At 42.8% G+C, this 17,469-nt stretch overlaps 1 protein-coding gene across 6 annotated transcripts in view; it reads left to right on the forward strand.

Annotated features, from left to right (window-relative positions):
- CNTRL (centriolin) overlaps positions 1 to 17,469 on the forward strand; it is a 78,467-nt gene that overhangs the window by 23,946 nt on the left and 37,052 nt on the right. For 5 of the 6 annotated variants that reach the window (XM_084821298.1, XM_084821297.1, XM_084821296.1 and 2 more), the window contains exons 11-17: positions 3,506 to 3,700; positions 11,299 to 11,452; positions 13,116 to 13,336; positions 13,884 to 14,060; positions 15,502 to 15,636; positions 16,049 to 16,191; positions 16,834 to 17,041. In XM_084821298.1, the coding sequence (XP_084677424.1) occupies positions 3,506 to 3,700; positions 11,299 to 11,452; positions 13,116 to 13,336; positions 13,884 to 14,060; positions 15,502 to 15,636; positions 16,049 to 16,191; positions 16,834 to 17,041 (1,233 nt within the window). The remainder of the gene's footprint in view (positions 1 to 3,505; positions 3,701 to 11,298; positions 11,453 to 13,115; positions 13,337 to 13,883; positions 14,061 to 15,501; positions 15,637 to 16,048; positions 16,192 to 16,833; positions 17,042 to 17,469) is intronic. The other variant, XM_084821302.1, reaches the window with a different exon arrangement.

Genomic DNA, 17,469 nt, shown 5'->3' on the forward strand with positions numbered 1-17,469 from the left:
CTTGATCTTGCATTACTTATATATTGATATTTTTCATCTGTGTGTCTGTTTTCACACTAAAATAGATCTACAGGCCCTCTATCTTCTAGTTCTTCATATGTGTGAAAGTAGGTATATTATAATACATGATTTTTGGTTATGTCCCTCAGAAATCCTGTTACATATTTCCTGGAAAAACCTAATTCTTCATTAAGACCCACGGCAGACAGAGTCTTTGTAGACAGAATCCAATATAGTTCTCTTTTTTTTAAAAAAAGCCTGTCATCGTTACACACATTTTCTATACCTCCAGATACAATGTCACTGATGTTGTGTTTCTTCTCAACATAGTGCCTTACTAGGGGCATCCATTCTTTGATGGCGTAAATTCAACAGATGGTCTTCTATGGTCTTCTATCCTTATCTGGTCATCTTACCTATATATAATTTGTGGCAGGGGCACTGAATGGAGTAGATTACCTTTGAGCTGTTGCAATTCATGAAAGAAGAAATAGGCACGTGTTGTTTATTGATCGGATGAACGAAATGCATAGTCTTCCTCCTAAATTTGCAATAGAACAGTGCCCAAATGGATGATGTCCTTTCAGTTTTGAAGCTTGAAGAAGCAATGGTTGAGATATGGGGGTTCTATTGGGTGTGAAGTCTGTGCGTACAAGCCAATCTTTGAGGCTCTGCAATCTTTTGAATGATACTAAAGGATTAGATGAAAGACCCGGAAGATCTGTACCAGATGCCATTAGTAGCAAATAATGTTTTGCAATTTCTTGGTGATGGAATGATAGGGTAGTACACAGGTAACTCTGTTGTTTGAAGTATTTTCACAAGGTGAAAACAATGATTGACAGGCTCGGTTGTTGGCCTTGAACCTGGCTCGCACCTCTACACAAAAACCTTCTGTTGCAGAGACGTTGGACCAAAGATTCTCTCTGGTAATCCTTACGTTTAGAACAATTACGTTTGGACCTCAAGAACTGAGTATGAGGAAGGTTGTTCCTCAGATGAGCAGGATGCTGACTTCCATATCTGAGAAAATTATTTCTGTCAGTTGGTTTCTTCTATTTTGAAGTTAGAATACCTGCATTTTCCTTTTTGGCTACAATGTCCAAAAAAGTAATTTGGTATGTATTGGATGTGGTTTCAATAGGGTCTGTGCAACTGATCCACTGAAAAAAATGTTGTAAAGACTCTTGTGAATCTCTCCATACCAAAAAGACGTCATCAATGTATCTCAACCACATTAACAAATGCGAACCAAAGGGATTGTTAGAGTAGATGCTTTGTTGTTCAAAGTCCTCTCTGTAAAGATTGACTACTTCAGGGGCCATGGGGCACACCATTGCCACTCCCTTTGTTTGCCAGAATTTCTTTTGTTGAAAGGAAAATAATTCTTTTGTAGGGATACTGTGGCAAGGGAAACCCAAAAATGGGTATGAGCAATGTCTCATGTCTTTGTAATAGAAGATGATGTCTAATGCACATATCTGTGGTATACTGGTGGACAGGATTTGACATCTATAGTTACTAGGATGTCTACTCGTGTCATTTCTAGACATTGTATTTGTTTTAGAAAAAGGATCGAATCCCACACATGACTGCATCTTGAAAATGAAAGGTTTTTAGAAATAATCAACAAATTGGCCTATGGGTTCTAGGATGGAGCTGTTCCCTGATATTTATTTATTTATTTATTTATTTATTTATTTATCGCCCATCTGACTGGTCACCCAGCCACTCTGGGCGATGTACAACCCACCATAAACAATTTAAAACAATAAAATTTTACCATAAAATTTTTTTTTAAAAAAATACCCTAACCCACCCCAAATGCCTGCCTGAACAACCACGTTTTTAATGCACGACGGAAGCTCATTAAAGAGGGGGCATGACGGAGTTCCCTAGGGAGGGAGTTCCACAGAGTGGGGGCCACCACAGAGAAGGCCCTCTCCCTCGTTCCCACCAGTCTAGCTGTCCTGGCTGATGGGACAGAGAGAAGGCCATCCGAGGCTGATCTTGTTAAGCGGCCTGTCTGGTGTTGCTGGAGGCGCTCCTTAAGATAGGCTGGGCCGGAACCATATAGGGTTTTAAAGGTCAAAACCAACACCTTGAATTTGGCCCGGAAAACAACTGGTAACCAGTGCAACTCCTTCAGCACTGGAGTGATGTGATCTCGCCGGCGGCTGCCTTTAATCAGGCGAGCCGCCGCGTTCTGTACCAGCTGCAGTTTCCGAACCGTCTTCAAGGGTAACCCCACGTAGAGCGCATTACAGTAGTCTAAACGAGAGGAGACCAGGGCATGTACTACCGATGGGAGCAGATGGTCGGGAAGGTAGGGGCGCAGCCGCCGTATCAGATGGAGTTGATACAGCGCTGTCCGGCTCACAGCTGACACCTGAGCCTCCATGGACAGCTGGGAGTCCAAAATGACCCCCAGGCTGCAGACCTGGTCTTTCAAGGGTAGCTGTACCCCATTCAACACCAGGTCACCATCCCCCAGCCTCCTCTTGTCTCCCACCAAAAGTACCTCGGTCTTGTCAGGGTTGAGCTTCAGCTTATTCCTCCCCATCCAGCCACTCACCGTCTCCAGACATTTGGACAGGGATTCTACGGCCAACCTTGGTGAAGATTTGAATGAGAGGTAGAGCTGAGTGTCATCCGCATATTGATGACACTGCACCCCAAACCTCCTGATGATAGCCCCCAGTGGCTTCACATAGATGTTAAATAGCATCGGGGAGAGGATGGAACCCTGTGGCACCCCACAAGTAAGTGGCCACGGGTCCGAAACCTCCTCTTCCGGTGCTACCCTCTGGTACCTGCCAGAGAGGAAGGACTGGAACCACCGCAATACAGTGTTTCCAATGCCCAACCCCTCCAGGCGGTCCAGGAGGATACCGTGGTCAACGGTATCAAAAGCCGCTGAGAGGTCGAGGAGAACAAGGAAGAAGCATTCACCCCTATCCAGAGCCCTCCTCATATCATCCACCAAGGCGACCAAGGCCGTTTCTGTCCCATGCCCAGGCCTGAAGCCCGACTGAAATGGGTCTAGATAATCAGTTTCTTCCAAGTGTGCCTTCAACTGCACCGCCACCACCCGCTCAATCACCTTGCCCAAAAATGGCAGATTTGAGACTGGGCGAAAGTTGTTCAGAACTTGAGGATCCAAGGAGGGCTTCTTTAAGAGCGGTCTTATCACTGCCTCCTTGAGGGCTGATGGCATCACTCCCTCCTCAAAGGAGGCGTTCACCACCGCCTTGATCCCCTCACCCAGTCTCTCTCTGCAGCTCATAATGAGCCAAGATGGGCAAGGATCAAGTAAGCAGGTGGTTGGCCTTACAGATGAAAGCACCTTGTCCACTTCATCAGGAGGATGATATGATTTTGTATTGCTTGTTTACAAAATAGTAAACCGTATTTTAAAGCCAAGCCCATATGTTTTGAAGGTTCTGAATTCTCTATCTCTGTCCATCAACTTAGTTAGGTATTTTTTGTGCATATTCAAATATAGATGTCAGAAGTGGAAAAGGATTGTCTCAGGCAACAGCTAAGCAACAAGATACTTCTCCTAAGTCAGCTACGAGAGGAAGCTCTAGAACTAGAGAAACAGATGGAAAGACAAAGGCAAGAAATGGCCAAAAAAAAGAAGGAGTTAGAAGACGTGCAGGGTTTTATAGATTCTCTGGATCCTAAAGACCCAAGACATGTAAGTGTTGTTCTTTTTTAGTTTAATATGGCTACTATTTTTTTTTTAATTGGGATCTGTTGTGTTGAAGAAATGCTAATTTAGTATTCAACCAATTAGGATCTAGTTATACTTGGCCAGCCCTCCATGACACTATTCCAGAGTAATCTGTGCTCACCGGGGCTGGGGAAAGAGTAGGCCCTTCGGTGCTCCGAGATGAGGCACAATGGTTGAAGACTTACGGTTGAAGTAAATCACACCATGCCTAGCACAGCAGCAGTGTGCTATGGCATGGGAAGATTATATTAGATTTGAGCGGAGTCCCTCTGCGTTTTGCTTTCCTTGCACGTAGGGAACAGGTTTGTGCTCTGTGCCTTTCCTATTGTCATGAGCAATATAAAGAATCTTTTCTGTGTCTCCTTTTCCGTTTTCCTTTAAGAGATGTTTCTTCTGAAGAATTGTGTCAAATAACTTTTGTAAATACAGTGTTTGACATTCAACTAGCACATTGTTATATATGAGCAGAAAACTGCTTAGGAGGTTCAGTTGCAGTCCCCGAAGGTGCTGGGTTTGCTTTCCTTGGTTTCTTTTCTTCATAATGGAAGTCTGTTTTCTTACAAATATATTATGGCTCCTGTTCCCATGTGCCTGGGATCAGTTTTTGTGAACCACCCAGAGAGCTTCGGCTACGGGGCGGTATAGAAATAAATAAGTCCCATTGAACACAATGAGGATAACTTCTGAGTAGACCCACTCCTGATCTCTCAACCATAGGATTGCACTGTAAGAATACATTTTAGCCTCTTTCCCACAACTGTGTGTGCTTGTGAACTGTTACTATAACGCAGTCTGGCCCAGTGAAGATGTAGCATTGCCAGTCTCTTAGACTGCTTCCCTTTTTAATCAGGGTTTGAAGTGGATTTTTAAACACTTGTTAAGGGGGGAAACCTGAACAGGATTAGTGCTGCAAGCGTAACATTAAACTCTGGTTATAGGAAAGAAGGAAAGAAAGTGGGGGAAATCATGTTACAGGGGAGGGAGCATGCGAGCTTGCAGCCTGCTCCCAATTCCATGGCCCACTCCTGATCTCTCAAACATAGCTACGGTTAAAAGATTTAGGGCATGATCTTATGGATCCCAGAAACCAAAGAATCCTATGTTCCCTCAGATGCTGTCTAGGTGCCATAGGATTACTCTCTTACAGCATTAGATCTGCACTGAAACATGTGAACTGGAGGGTTATTTTAAATGTGAAGGCTTGGCTAAGAGGAGGTTTGACATTCACAATTAATGTTCAGTATCTTTTCCCCTCAATTACCTATGAATCATTGCATTCTTTCAGAAGTGTGCTGCCTCTATGCTATCATTATCATATAGTTACATACCTTTGCCGTGGGGGATGCTGCCCTTTCCACAATAACTGAGAATGGACTTGGGGATATTTGTAGTGGAACAAGCCTCACATATGCCAAGACAAAACATACTTCTCTACATTGGGGAAAATACCTGGGATTGCATCTTGTGAAGATAATATTCATTTCTTATTGACATTTATTATTATTATTATTGTTATTGTTATTATTATTTATATATTTTTATTATAGTTGTTGTTGTTATTTATATATATTTATTATTGTTATTGTTATTATTTATATATATTTATTATTGTTCTTGTTATTATTATTTATATATATTTATTATTGTTCTTGTTGTTGTTGCTATTATTATTTATATACTGCCTTATTTCCTAAAAAGCCATCAAGGCAGTGATCTGGGAAATCTAGTGTGCTTGTCATGACCTTTTAAAAGCCTTAAACTGTAAAGCCCTAAACGGCCTGGGACCAGGGTATCTGAAGGATTGCCTCTGCCTACATGAACCTGCTCAGATGTTAAGATATTCAGTGGAGGCCCTTCCACAATCTGAAGCGAGGCAGGTGATGATGCATGAAAGGGCCTTCTCTCTTGTGGTGCCCCATCCTTGGAATGCTCTCCCCATGGATTATCGCTGGACACTGGAGCTCTTCACACAACATGCTAACTCACACTCAGTGATGAGTGTGGGTTGTTGAACTGTAGGTTGTTGAACCATGGGTTACTGTGTTGTCTGAACCTAGGACATTTTCCACAGGGTGGCTTATTAACCATGTACAAGAGCATGTTTGGAAGCAAACCATATAAAATAGGACATTATTGTTGTACTCCTGCCTGCCTTCTCAAGAAGGAATGTTTGGGTAGTCTTGGAGCCACATTCTACATTATTTTTTAAAGGCATGGCTGCAGTATTGCTGGTCGTGATAGATGTCATTGTCATATGAAAACAAAGAGTTATCCCCATTCCGCATAGCAAACTGCTTTTGAGCCTGGGGAGGCTTCCAAAAGCAGTTTGCAATATGGTCTAGGGATCTGCTGTCCAAAGAAAAATAGAAGTCCCACTGGGCTTGTCTTTTTAGATTCTTGCCATTACCTTATTCGTGATGTTTTCACTTCGGCAATTCGGTGGTATGGAAATGTAGTGAATGAATGATTCCATCTTCTTAAACATGTGTGACTCAAGTGGACGCCTGTCTTTATCTTAAGCAGCAGCCATGCAGTATGACCCTAAGCATGTTTACTCAGAAATAAGTCCCACTGGATTCAATATTATCTCCCCAATTAAGTGTATTTAGGACAGCAGCATAAGTTATTTCAGCTATTCTAGGTGAGTTTTGTTTTTTAATAGTATTTTAAATAGTATCCACACTATCTCTCTCCCCCCACCCCATCCCTCCCCGGAAAAATTGGTGCATTTCGCACCACATCGCAGGAGGAGTCAGTGGTTCTCCACATGTGGGTTCAGTTGGGGAAAAGTAAGTTCCTCGTTAAAGAGGAAACTGCTCTGCCCAGTGATGTCCCATTCAATGTTTGCTCCGCTTTTCTCAGAAGTAGATCTGCTGGCTGGGAATGGCTTCAGTTAAAGCAGCAGGATAGAGTCCTCTCTGCCAGTAGATTTAATTGTTTATTTATTTCGAATATTTATATATTATACCTCCATACAAATGGATATGCAAGTTAACTTACCAGTGTCAAAACATATAAAAGCATAATAAAACAATGCAGTTGCGACATCAACACAATAAAACATAAGGACATAGACAATGATTAGTGGTCTACTAACCACACCAGGTCTTGACATGCTGTCTGAACCCGTTAGTGAAGGAGCTTAGTTAGTTAGCCGCCCACATGAGAGGTTTCCCTAGTCTAGCCACCACCAGTGAGAAGGCCCTGACTTCAGCAGCTCTCCACCATTCATCACATGGCAGGGGAATGTGGAGCAAGGCCTCCGGAGATTAACTAAGCAGATAGGTCTGTGTGGGAGAAGCTGGCCCTAAAAGCAGCATGGCCACATTCATGATTTTAAACATCAAAATCAGCACTTTGAACTGGACATGGAACCAAGTGGGATCCAGCGAAGTTGATGCAAAATCAGTGTTACGTGCTCACTGCAGAGTACAGAGTAAGTACCCCAACCCAATACTTGTACACCAGTCAGGGGTGTTTAAAAGCAAGTAATTCTTCTACTTCTTCTTACAAGTACCAACTGCATACCTTGGAAGATCAACTGAAGAATGTTTTGATAAGAACCCTCTGGTGCGGAAACACCCAAGGGGGAAAAACATTGTAATTCCTTTATAAAACAATGTGGTTGGACCAGTTTCTTAATCTCACTCAGATTTTTCTTTTAAAAGTGTTTATGCATTTTTGGTATAGATAACTTTGTTAAATCAGTCCCAGAGAATACAGAACAGAATGGCATCTGTTGGTGTAACTGTATAGCTTCTTCGTTTCTGTAATCAGATAGAAAATCCCATTGTACTAGGTGAGGACAATTCTGTACAACTAAGGCTGTAATCCTTAGAAGTAAGTCCCATCAGACTCACTTGGGCTTCCTTCCAGGTCAACATGCATATGACTGAGCTACAAGAAGCTTATATAAAGTTACACCAACACATCGTAATTTCATTTAAAAAAACACCTTTTATTAAAACAATAATATATACCCAGCGACTTTGGTACAGAGTCTAGTGAACTATAATATCAATGTTAAAATCTGTATTTCACCACTCCACCCCACCCCACGGTTCATATAGCGCTTCATGCTTTCCACTTATGTGGGCGTGCGTGAAGTCTTCTCATTCCAAATCTTCCTTTGTTTTTGAGGCCCAGGGGCTCATTATGAAAAGAACCGCCAAGTCAGCAGTCCAAGATCTCAGCCCTCCAATAGTAGCATTCTGTATGTTGCAGGGAGGTTTCCTAAATGAGAGGAAACTGCTTTCTCCAGAGACCAAGCCCAGCCTCTCGGAGAGTAGAGCTGCCTTTTGGAAGCCCCGGAGTCGATTGGCTGCCTGCACTGTTGCTTCCTGTGTTGTGATTGAAAGCAAATAGGACAGAGTCCAGTTAGCTGAGACAAGCAGGGATTGGAGCACATGTTACCACTGGGCAGGCGTCACAAAGAAACTCTCACACCCCTGGAACTTTGCTTGTTTCAAACCACATCCTAAGCAAAGCCCAACTGTCAAGTAGAGACAAGGCGCACAAGACAAGATGGGAGATTAGGGGGAACAATGTTCTGGTTAAGCAACTTTTCTTAGTACTGCTTTTCTTTCACAATGAATTCTGTGTTGCGAGTGGAGCTTTCAGCACGTGATTTGAAAAGAAGAGAGGACAAAGAAAATGCTGTAAGTGCCTCCCCCCGCCCGCCTGCCCCAATCAAAAGACCCTTGAAGAACCCTAACAGCTGCACAGAACCTTTGGGAGACAGCGGTGTTAAACTGCATCTCTTCTTTAAAATAGGACAAGGCTGATGAAACATTGCGGATGTTTAGACACCGTCCTTTCATTTCCTGCTTAGAAAATCTAATATAGATGTGGTTAGTGGATAGTCTTGCTGCAATGAAACTGTTGCTTCGGCCATTTGGCATTACCTCAATTAATATGTAGAAGGGTATGCAGTAAAAAATTTTCTCTTAGAGTTCTAGTGATAAGGATTTTTATTTTTTTTCCAGATAGTAATCGGTGGTGTGTTGCTTTTATTTTTTTAGAACTACCGTCTGACTGTTGGAGAAGGACATTGTATTTATTACTGCTGTCTTTTTATGTGTTTATGTTTTGTACTTATCCTGCTAATGAGCGCTATGTTGCAGTTGGTACTTAAAGAGCCAAATGCAGACCAATGTTGGATGCCTGAACCCCTGGCTGGAGGGGGTCTGTCGTATAGGATTTGACCTTGTGTTTCTAAGCTCTTTAGTTGAGCTCTGATAACAAAACATGCCATTCATTCATTCAGCTATGTTGTCATGCATGGTACTTGTTAGGAGATGCTGCACACAGCTGTGCTTAGATGGCGCTGGATATTGCAGCTTAATTAATATGGTCTTAACATAAACATCCTGGTTGCAGATTTAGGGGGAAAGAACAAAAATAATATTTTGGTGTGAAATGGGAAATATTATAGCTTACATCTGTAATGCATATGAGCCAGCAGCTAATCTCTCTTTCATAGTCTCTGAAGACAAACGTTTACTATGAGTTTCATCTGATTGGTCTGTGGAGGGGGTATCTGAAGTGTCTTATGTTGCTTAAATAGGGAACTATACGTTACGAAAAGTGCTTGGTTACAGCTGGAAACAGCACCCCTGTGTTGCTTCCCTCTGTAGTGTAGAATAAAATTTACCATGTCTCCTGATGTCATCACGTTGTACGTATCCCTACCAGCAGCACCCTGTGATGTGGAGCAGAGGCAGAAAAATACCCTACATGATGGCATTGGAACATAGGGTAAACATTAACTCTGTGTTGCAGAGGCAGAGAGGAGAAACAACACAGGCATACCCTTTTCTGCAGCCCCTCCCTGTGTTTCTTTGTAACATGTAGTTTCACCCTTGGATAAGTTCTTTGGGGAATTGGGGAGCATTTAAACAGATTGCAGCGTAAGTTCTTTGGTTTTAGTGGGGGATAAAGAGTACAGAACTCTTCTGTTGGTGTGATGTTCTGTAGCTTTACAGCAGAGGCGCTTGCCTGAAATGAACACCAGTACCTGTCTCTCCTGCAGAAGTAATAAAATATAAAGAAGCTAGAGGCAAAAGCAGAAGTTGTCATTTTGGGTTTTTAAAATATTTTATTATTGGAATTATTGCAACTTATACATACTGCTGGCCATCTTGAGGATTTCAGTCAAAAATATGTATTTATTTATTTCATTTCTGTATTGCCCAATAGCCAAAGCTGTGTGGCCACTTCACAACAGTTAAAACCATAAAGTATAACATGACAAAACACAGAATAAAAGCTTTAAAAGTTTGAGGCCACAGTTTAAAACTAAAGTAAAAACTAGCAGCAGGGCAAAGATCTAAAAATATAGCAACAGATAGAAAATGATAAAAACGGAAGGCCTAAATGCCTGGGAGAATAAAAAGGACCTGGCACTGAAAAGACCACAATGTAGGTGCCAGGCGAGCCTCTCTGGGGAGGGCATTCCACAGCTGAAAAGGCCCTCTCATTAGTAGCCACCAGCCTCACTTAATTTGATGGGGACACCCAGAGAAGAGCCTCTGAAGACGACATTAGGGTCCAGGCAGTTATATATGGGCTACAATCTATAGTAGAAGGAAATATTTTTCTCAGGGAAAAGAGCAGTGGGGAAAAGTGGGACCTAAACATACCACAAAATAGATCCTTGTGGATTTCTTGTGGAATGATGTATTTGATTCTATACTGCCCATAAAAGATATTTCAGACATAAGAACCATAGTCAGCTTTCTGCAAAGTGTTTTCCACAAGTATTTGTACATGTGCTGGTCTCATAGAACGGTAGGAACTTGAAGGCCATCTGGCTCAATGCCCCTTGACTGAAGCAGCATTGGCCATATGCTTCGATTAGCTTAATCATCGAGGGGAAGGGCTGTAGCTCAGTGGATAGAGCACATGCTTTGCAGGAGGAAGGTCCCTGGTTCCATCCCAGTCACTGTAGGCAATACTGAACTAGATGGTCCAATAGTCTGACTCAGTATAAGGCAGCTTCCTGTGTACTGTACTGTAGAGCAGGGGGTAGGCAATGTATGCCTGTGTGCTCCCGGATACCTTTCTTGGCACCTACCAACGTGCCCTACACCTCCCATGTATTAAACACACACTCATACACACACACATTTTCTTACCAGCAGCTTGGCTAGCTGTGAAATAGGTTTCTCTTGGTGCTGAAGATGTGGGTTCAGTAGAGTTCTTTAGTGCGTTTGGACTCCCCTATGCCTTATACGCAGCCTTTGGGGTAATTTACCTGTCCTTTGACGCTCCCATGGCAGCCATTTTGTGGAGGTGCCCAGGATAGCTTCTCAAATTGCCAAACGTACCCATGGTCCAAAAAGGCTGCCTACCCCTGCTGCCTGCTATAGAGCATCTGTAGTAGGGGTTCCTGGAGGGATGGGAATATTTAGTTATTACATTTCTGTACTGCCCAATAGCCAAAGCTCTCTGGGTGGTTTACAACCATTTTTAAAAAGGGGGGTTGGGGTATTGGGGGGGGGGGTCTTTGCTTTAGAAACAAAACTACTGCTCCAAGTTGTCCATCTCACTGCTATTTACAGGCTCATATGAAGGCTCAGAAAGCTATCAAGGAGCAGCAACTTGACATGATGAACAGGCATTACAAGCAGCTTGAAACCCGCCTGGATGACATGCTGTCTCGGATTGCAAAGGAAACTGAGGAAATCAGGGACTTGGAGCAACAGCTCACAGATGGTAAAAAATGGCTTTTTAAAAATAGTCTGTAGACTAGAAACTTGGGGCACCTCCAAACTTTACATCACAAACGTGGTGGATGTGTGTATATACAGGTTTTATATTCCATAGGCCAAAGTTCCCAGAAGTATCTACACAGATGTTTAAAGATGCTGGTATGCTTAAGTGTTTGCTTGAGGAAACACCCATATTGTGCAAGTCTACGTACATCCATGTTTTGTTGTATAAAGTATGGAGCCACATTTAATATCTGAAGCATTGCTGTACTTCTTGTTACAATAGCAAGGGATTAACTGTAACATATTGCATAGCAGCGGTTCACAACTAGGTAGAACTTGGGCAAGAGGCTAAGACCTTTCACCCACCCCCTTAGTGCAAGCATACTAATACTGACCAAGCCTGAAAGCAGCATTCTGCCTCTCCTGGCTTGGGACTGCAATACCTGACAGCATGCCTCTCCCAAAATGAACCAACCCATACTCTGTGTTCAGCATCTAAGGTCCTCCCCTGGATGCCTCCTCCGAGGAAAGCTCGGAAGGAGGCAGTGAGGGTGAGGGCCTTCTCAATGGTGGCCCCCCATCTGTGGAATGAACTCCCCAATGAGGCCCATCTGACACCAGCATTGTTACCTTTCGGCACCAGGTTAAGAAGACTGATCTCTTTTCCCAGGAATCTGGCAGCACATGATGAGTTTTAATTGGTCCTGGATGTCTTTAGTTATGACTGACTATTCAAAGTTGTTTTTAGTTATATGTTATTGGTGTATATTGTCTGTGTGCTTTTATGTAAATGGTGTTTAAACTCTGTATATTATATTTCAGTGTTTTAATTTCTGTAAACTCCCCAGAGAGCTTCAGCTATGGGGTGGTATAGAAATGTAATTAATAATAAATAATGTGGCATCATCTATGGGTATCCAGGTGTCTCTTTAGTGAACTCTGAAGAGGTTTATAGGATCACAGCTGCTTCACCAAAAATTACAGGCTAGCTAGGGCCAGAACACTCCTTTATGTAATAGCAAGGTGTACATGAGTTCTGCACAAACTAGTATTTGTCCATAGCTGAATTTGGCACATGGGCTGTGAGGGACTTTCCGCTACTCTGTAGTCATGTGGAGATTTGTGTCCTGACGTTAATCCCTGTTTGTAGTAAGAGAACTGTCAGTAGAAGCCTTTGGAGATGAGCTTCCTAACACAGCTCATGTTGGCTTTTTTCCACAGAGCAGTAATAATTAGATAAAGAAGTTCCAACTGTTAGGGAAGTAAGGAAAACTGGTGCTACCAAGAGGGATGATGAGATGATCTGGCCAAGAGAGTATGAAATTGAACTGTGGTGCAATTAGTGGTTTCTACCTTGGTCTCTTTGACAAGACCACCTTCCTTTCAAATTGCTTTCAAGTTGCATATCATGCAGAATGCCAGGGTTGTTGATTCTTCACAATAGAAATGTCAGGTAAATGCAAATATACTTAATCACTTCAGATAGCGAAATCAAAGGTTTCTCCCAGGGAGACAAGTCTATTTTCAGATTCAATCAGTGTTGTTATCTTTGATTCAGATAATCAGGGATAGCTATCTTGTCTTTCTGGTGTTCCTTTGGAAACTTAATAGTTGAAATATTCCTCTCCTTATATTTCTGAATTCTTCTGTCCTTCTGTTCACAGGTCAAATAGCAGCAAATGATGCACTGAAGAAAGACTTGGAAGCAATTATCATTGGGCTACAAGAATATCTGGAAAGTGTTAAGGGTCAGGCCAAACAAACCAGTGATGAATGCAAGGAGTTGCGGAAAGATAAGGAGGCTTTGCTGCAAAGGATGGAAGAATTGGAGGATGAAAAAAACCAACTGGAAGTAGTTGCCATGGATGCAGAAAACATGAGAAAAGTACGATATAGGAACATTACATTCCCAAATGCCATGCTGCTATTGCCCCCTTCCCTTGCAAACGCATCTCCACCAGAGCTTGGCCCTATCATTAGGCAAAATGATGCTTCTGCCTGTCATTGTGTCCTGAAAGAGTGCACAGCGAGCGAGCTACACATGCTCTGTGAGGCCTGGCCAGCTCAGCCATCATGCTAGTCACCCTGGCAACTCTGCAGCTGACTTTCCCACCCTACCAGGTGGAAAAACAGCTGACAGGGGAGAGTTGTGCATCCTTCCCATCCCCACCCACTCCTCCTCTCCCGCAGATGTCCCTTGCTGCTGTTGCGCCACACATTGAAAGTAGATGAGATGGAGAAGCCTTTGTTTGTCACCATATGTGTAAATCTAGCCTTGCGGACTTCAAAAGCGTTGTGCTGGTGATGGGTGTCCTCAGCCTTGTGGTAGAAGTGGCTTAGCCGTCCCTGCCTGGCAGTAACGCATGCTGCAGCTATGTGAATGGATTGATAAGACTTGAAACCGAAATTGTGAAACACATCTTTGATTTCAGGAAATCACAGACCTTGAACATGCACTGCAAGAGCAACGAGAACTCAATGAGGAACTGCAGGAGGCCCAAGGAGAGCTTAGTGCTTATGAGGCTGAGCTGGAGGCTGAGCTGAAGGCCCGAGACACTGAAAGCAGTCAGCATAAGGAAGAATTAGAAAGGCTAAAAGAACTTACTCAGGTATATGGACAATTACAGAGAAAGAAGTCTTCGTTCCTTATACCTTTCCATTCCGCCCCTCTACCACCACCATGTAATTTCTAAGGGTGGAATCAAATGAAATCTTTCTGCTGACAGAACAGCTTCAATCAGCAGAGCTGGGCAGGTTCGATTCCCCCTCCATCTCTCCACCACCCCCCTGCACACCCTCAGAATCTGCTCTGGAGGGAGAGGAGGAGAAAGGCCCATTGCACAAGCAGACCTCTGTTCATGCGACATTGGGTTCTGCCCCCAAATGTCCGCATACACAACTTGTGACCTACCGATTAAAATGCAGCCACCAGCCTTGTAAGGCAGCCTGCCAGGTGCTTGACAATCTGTTTTTGCATTCCCAGACAAGCAGCAAAAATCCAAGCTTTATTGAGCTACCATATAGGCATGGAGCCCTGAGGTTTGCTTGGTAGGTTACAAATTGTGCGGACCTAGCAGAAGCAAAGAGAAGTGCTCTATTGACCGAGAGCTGGCAATCAGTTTCCATGAAGTTCTCTTAAGCACGCACTGAGATTGATTCATCATTTTATTGGATAATATATCATAAGAAACATGGACTGATGGAAACAAGCAAGCTTATAAATGTTTTGTGGATTTTGAAAGCTAGAAATGACATAGAGATTTCTAAACTGGAACTTTTTCAGCTAGAAGTATAGCTAGAAAGATGTTCAATAGATGAAGGGAATCTCAATCTGTCTCCCAGTGAACCTCCTTAATTCAGTGGGAAAGAGCTTTGAGCCTCCTAAATGTAGTTCTAGTGAGGAGCAAAGGCTGGTCTAGATGATGCAAAGGCATTAGGGCAAGGGAGACCTGTTAGGGAAATGAGACTAGGCCCACTGACGAACTAAAATATAAGGGAACACACAACATATCCTATTTGTTGTTCAGTCATTAAGTTGTGTCCGACTCTTCGTGACCCCATGGACCATAGCACGCCAGGCCTTCCTGTCCTCCGCTCTCTCCCAGAGCGTGCTCAAGTTCATATTCATTGCATCGGTGATGCTATCTAGCCATCTCATCCTCTGCTGTCCCCTTCTCCTTTTGCCTTCAATCTTTCCCAGCATCAGGGTATTTTCCAGTGAGTTTTCTCTTCGCATTAGGTGGCCAAAATATTTCAGCTTCAGCTTCAGCATCTGTCCTTCCAATGAGCAGTGAGGGTTGATTTCAACATGCTAAATTGTTGACTGAAGTCGTGTTCATTCACAAAAATGGAAGTTAAGAAGTGAGTGTCTTCCTTAAAAGAAAGAACTGTTCTTGCATAAATTATCTAAAGTTTAATAGGTTTTTATTCAGTTTTCCTTAGAAAAATTCATTTCCTTTTATTTATTACATTACTGTACTGCCCAATAGCCGAAGCCCTCTGGGTGGTTTACAAAAATTAAAAATTATTTTGTTTTATTTGTTGGGGTAGCTGGAACATTCTGCTCTCCAAGCTGAACTTGGCAAAGAAAGACAAGCCTTGGAAATTGCTTTGAGCAAAGCACAGTTGGCGGAGGAAAAGGAACAGGAAAATAATAAACTGCTTTCCCAACTCAAACAGCTGCAGGTGAAGTATTTTTCCAACTTTTTTGTCTCTGAATAATGTGTAACGCTCTGATAGAATCTCCTTCAAAAGGCTCCATTTGTTTCTTTCAGTGAAAGTTAACCATGCAACCATACTGTATATGATTTTTAACAGACTTCATGAAAGTCTGTTAAAAATTAACTAGAGCCTTATCTGAGCAGGTTCAGCTAGAGTTATCAGGGGAAATTATCACTCCCTTTGTAGTAATTGTTCCTTGTAACAACTGGGATTTTAGCTCCATAAAACAGCTATGCTAGTTATGTTGTGGTAAAAATAAGTGTTATGTGGCAAAAATAAGTATTATGTCAAGTATCTTCTATATTTTATATGAGAAGACAAGATACATTTCACTGTAAAGATTGAGAACATAACCTCCCAAACTTGTTTGTTACAGAGAGACAATAACTTTTTGAAACAACAGCTTAAAGATACTGAAAATCAACTGAATCATGCAGTTGATAGCTTAATTCATCCTGAGGAAGTCTTGGCTCGTGTGGGTGAGCTAAAAAGAAAGCTACAGACTGGGGCAGAAATCAGGTGAGTTAAAATCAGAAACTCTATATGTTCATAGGAAGGGGAGAGGTGTCTGAAAACACTTGGCTAATTCAGGTGTGTGCTTTTGCCAGTGTATGATGTTGGGCATCTCCCTTTCAGATGTTAACAGTCTGTACATGGTACACACTCTACAGAACACCTCTTTTCTGTATTGTATGAAATGGCCTGCAGTCTCAGAGCATGTTTGGTATCAAATTGGACATTTGACAGAGACTTTGGTCTGGGAATCCGAGTCTCCATCAGATATCTTAGAAAAAAAATGCATACACTTGTCTCGCCCACTGTTTCTTCCCTTCATTCACCTCCCCTAGCCTCTTTTCCCCACCTGGGTTTCCAAGTTCTGTGTTTGCTGTAGCTGGGAGAAACAAATCTAGGGTGGGGCAATGTAGAAGGGGGCTGCAGGTCGGAGTAGGAGCAAATACCTCCTGCCCACTTGCCACTTCTTCCCTCCTATGTGTGTTCCCCACATTTTTTAGATGTTTGGTAGAAATCTAGGTCTGCTCTGAACAATTGATTTAGCTGCAAGTCACTGGTCTTAGGATGGCTATTGATGGTAAACCTAGTAAAGTAGTTCATTTTTGTTCTTTCCCCCTTCTCCATTTTTGGTATACCTGATTATTTCAGATGCCATAACTCAAAGGATATTTTAGGGAAAAGCCTTGCAGATCTGCAGAAAAAGTTTGGTGAGATCCTTGCTCATTCACAGCAAGAGAACGAGGCAGCCCAGGCCAGACAGCGAGAATTTCAGAAGGAGATGGCATCTCAGCAAGCTAAGCTGGAAGAGACACATGAAAAATACAGACTGGCCTGCAACAAAGCTGCAGAAGCCAAAGTAAGAACATTTCAGATTTCACAAAAGAGTGTAAAAGGTCACTCTTTATGTCCAACTTCCAGTGGAATACTCATGGCAGTCTGTTTTAACAAAGAGTCTTATGGTGCCTTAAAGCAGGGGTGGGCAACGTTGGGAGGTCCAGGGGCCATTTTCACCCCCGCAGGCCATGCTGCTGCTGCTCTGCAAATTTGCTGGCAGTGGCAAAACAATAGGCAATTTGGTGCTGATTTTCGGCAACAAACTGCTACAGAACACTCAAATGGCCGTATTTAGCTTGAAAACAACTGTTCCGTTGCCGTGATTTTTTTGCTGCCTTGAATTTTGGGAGCCAGGCACCAGCCATACCCCCTGACATTATCCAGATCCTAAAGAGCTGGGTGCAGGATCATTTGGCCCCCCATCCCAAAAATGTTCCCCACCCCTGACTT

The sequence above is a fragment of the Heloderma suspectum genome, chromosome 14 (assembly GCF_057233095.1).
Source record: "Heloderma suspectum isolate Gila_16-S chromosome 14, 16-S_ref, whole genome shotgun sequence".
In the NCBI taxonomy this organism is placed as follows: Eukaryota; Metazoa; Chordata; class Lepidosauria; order Squamata; family Helodermatidae; genus Heloderma; species Heloderma suspectum.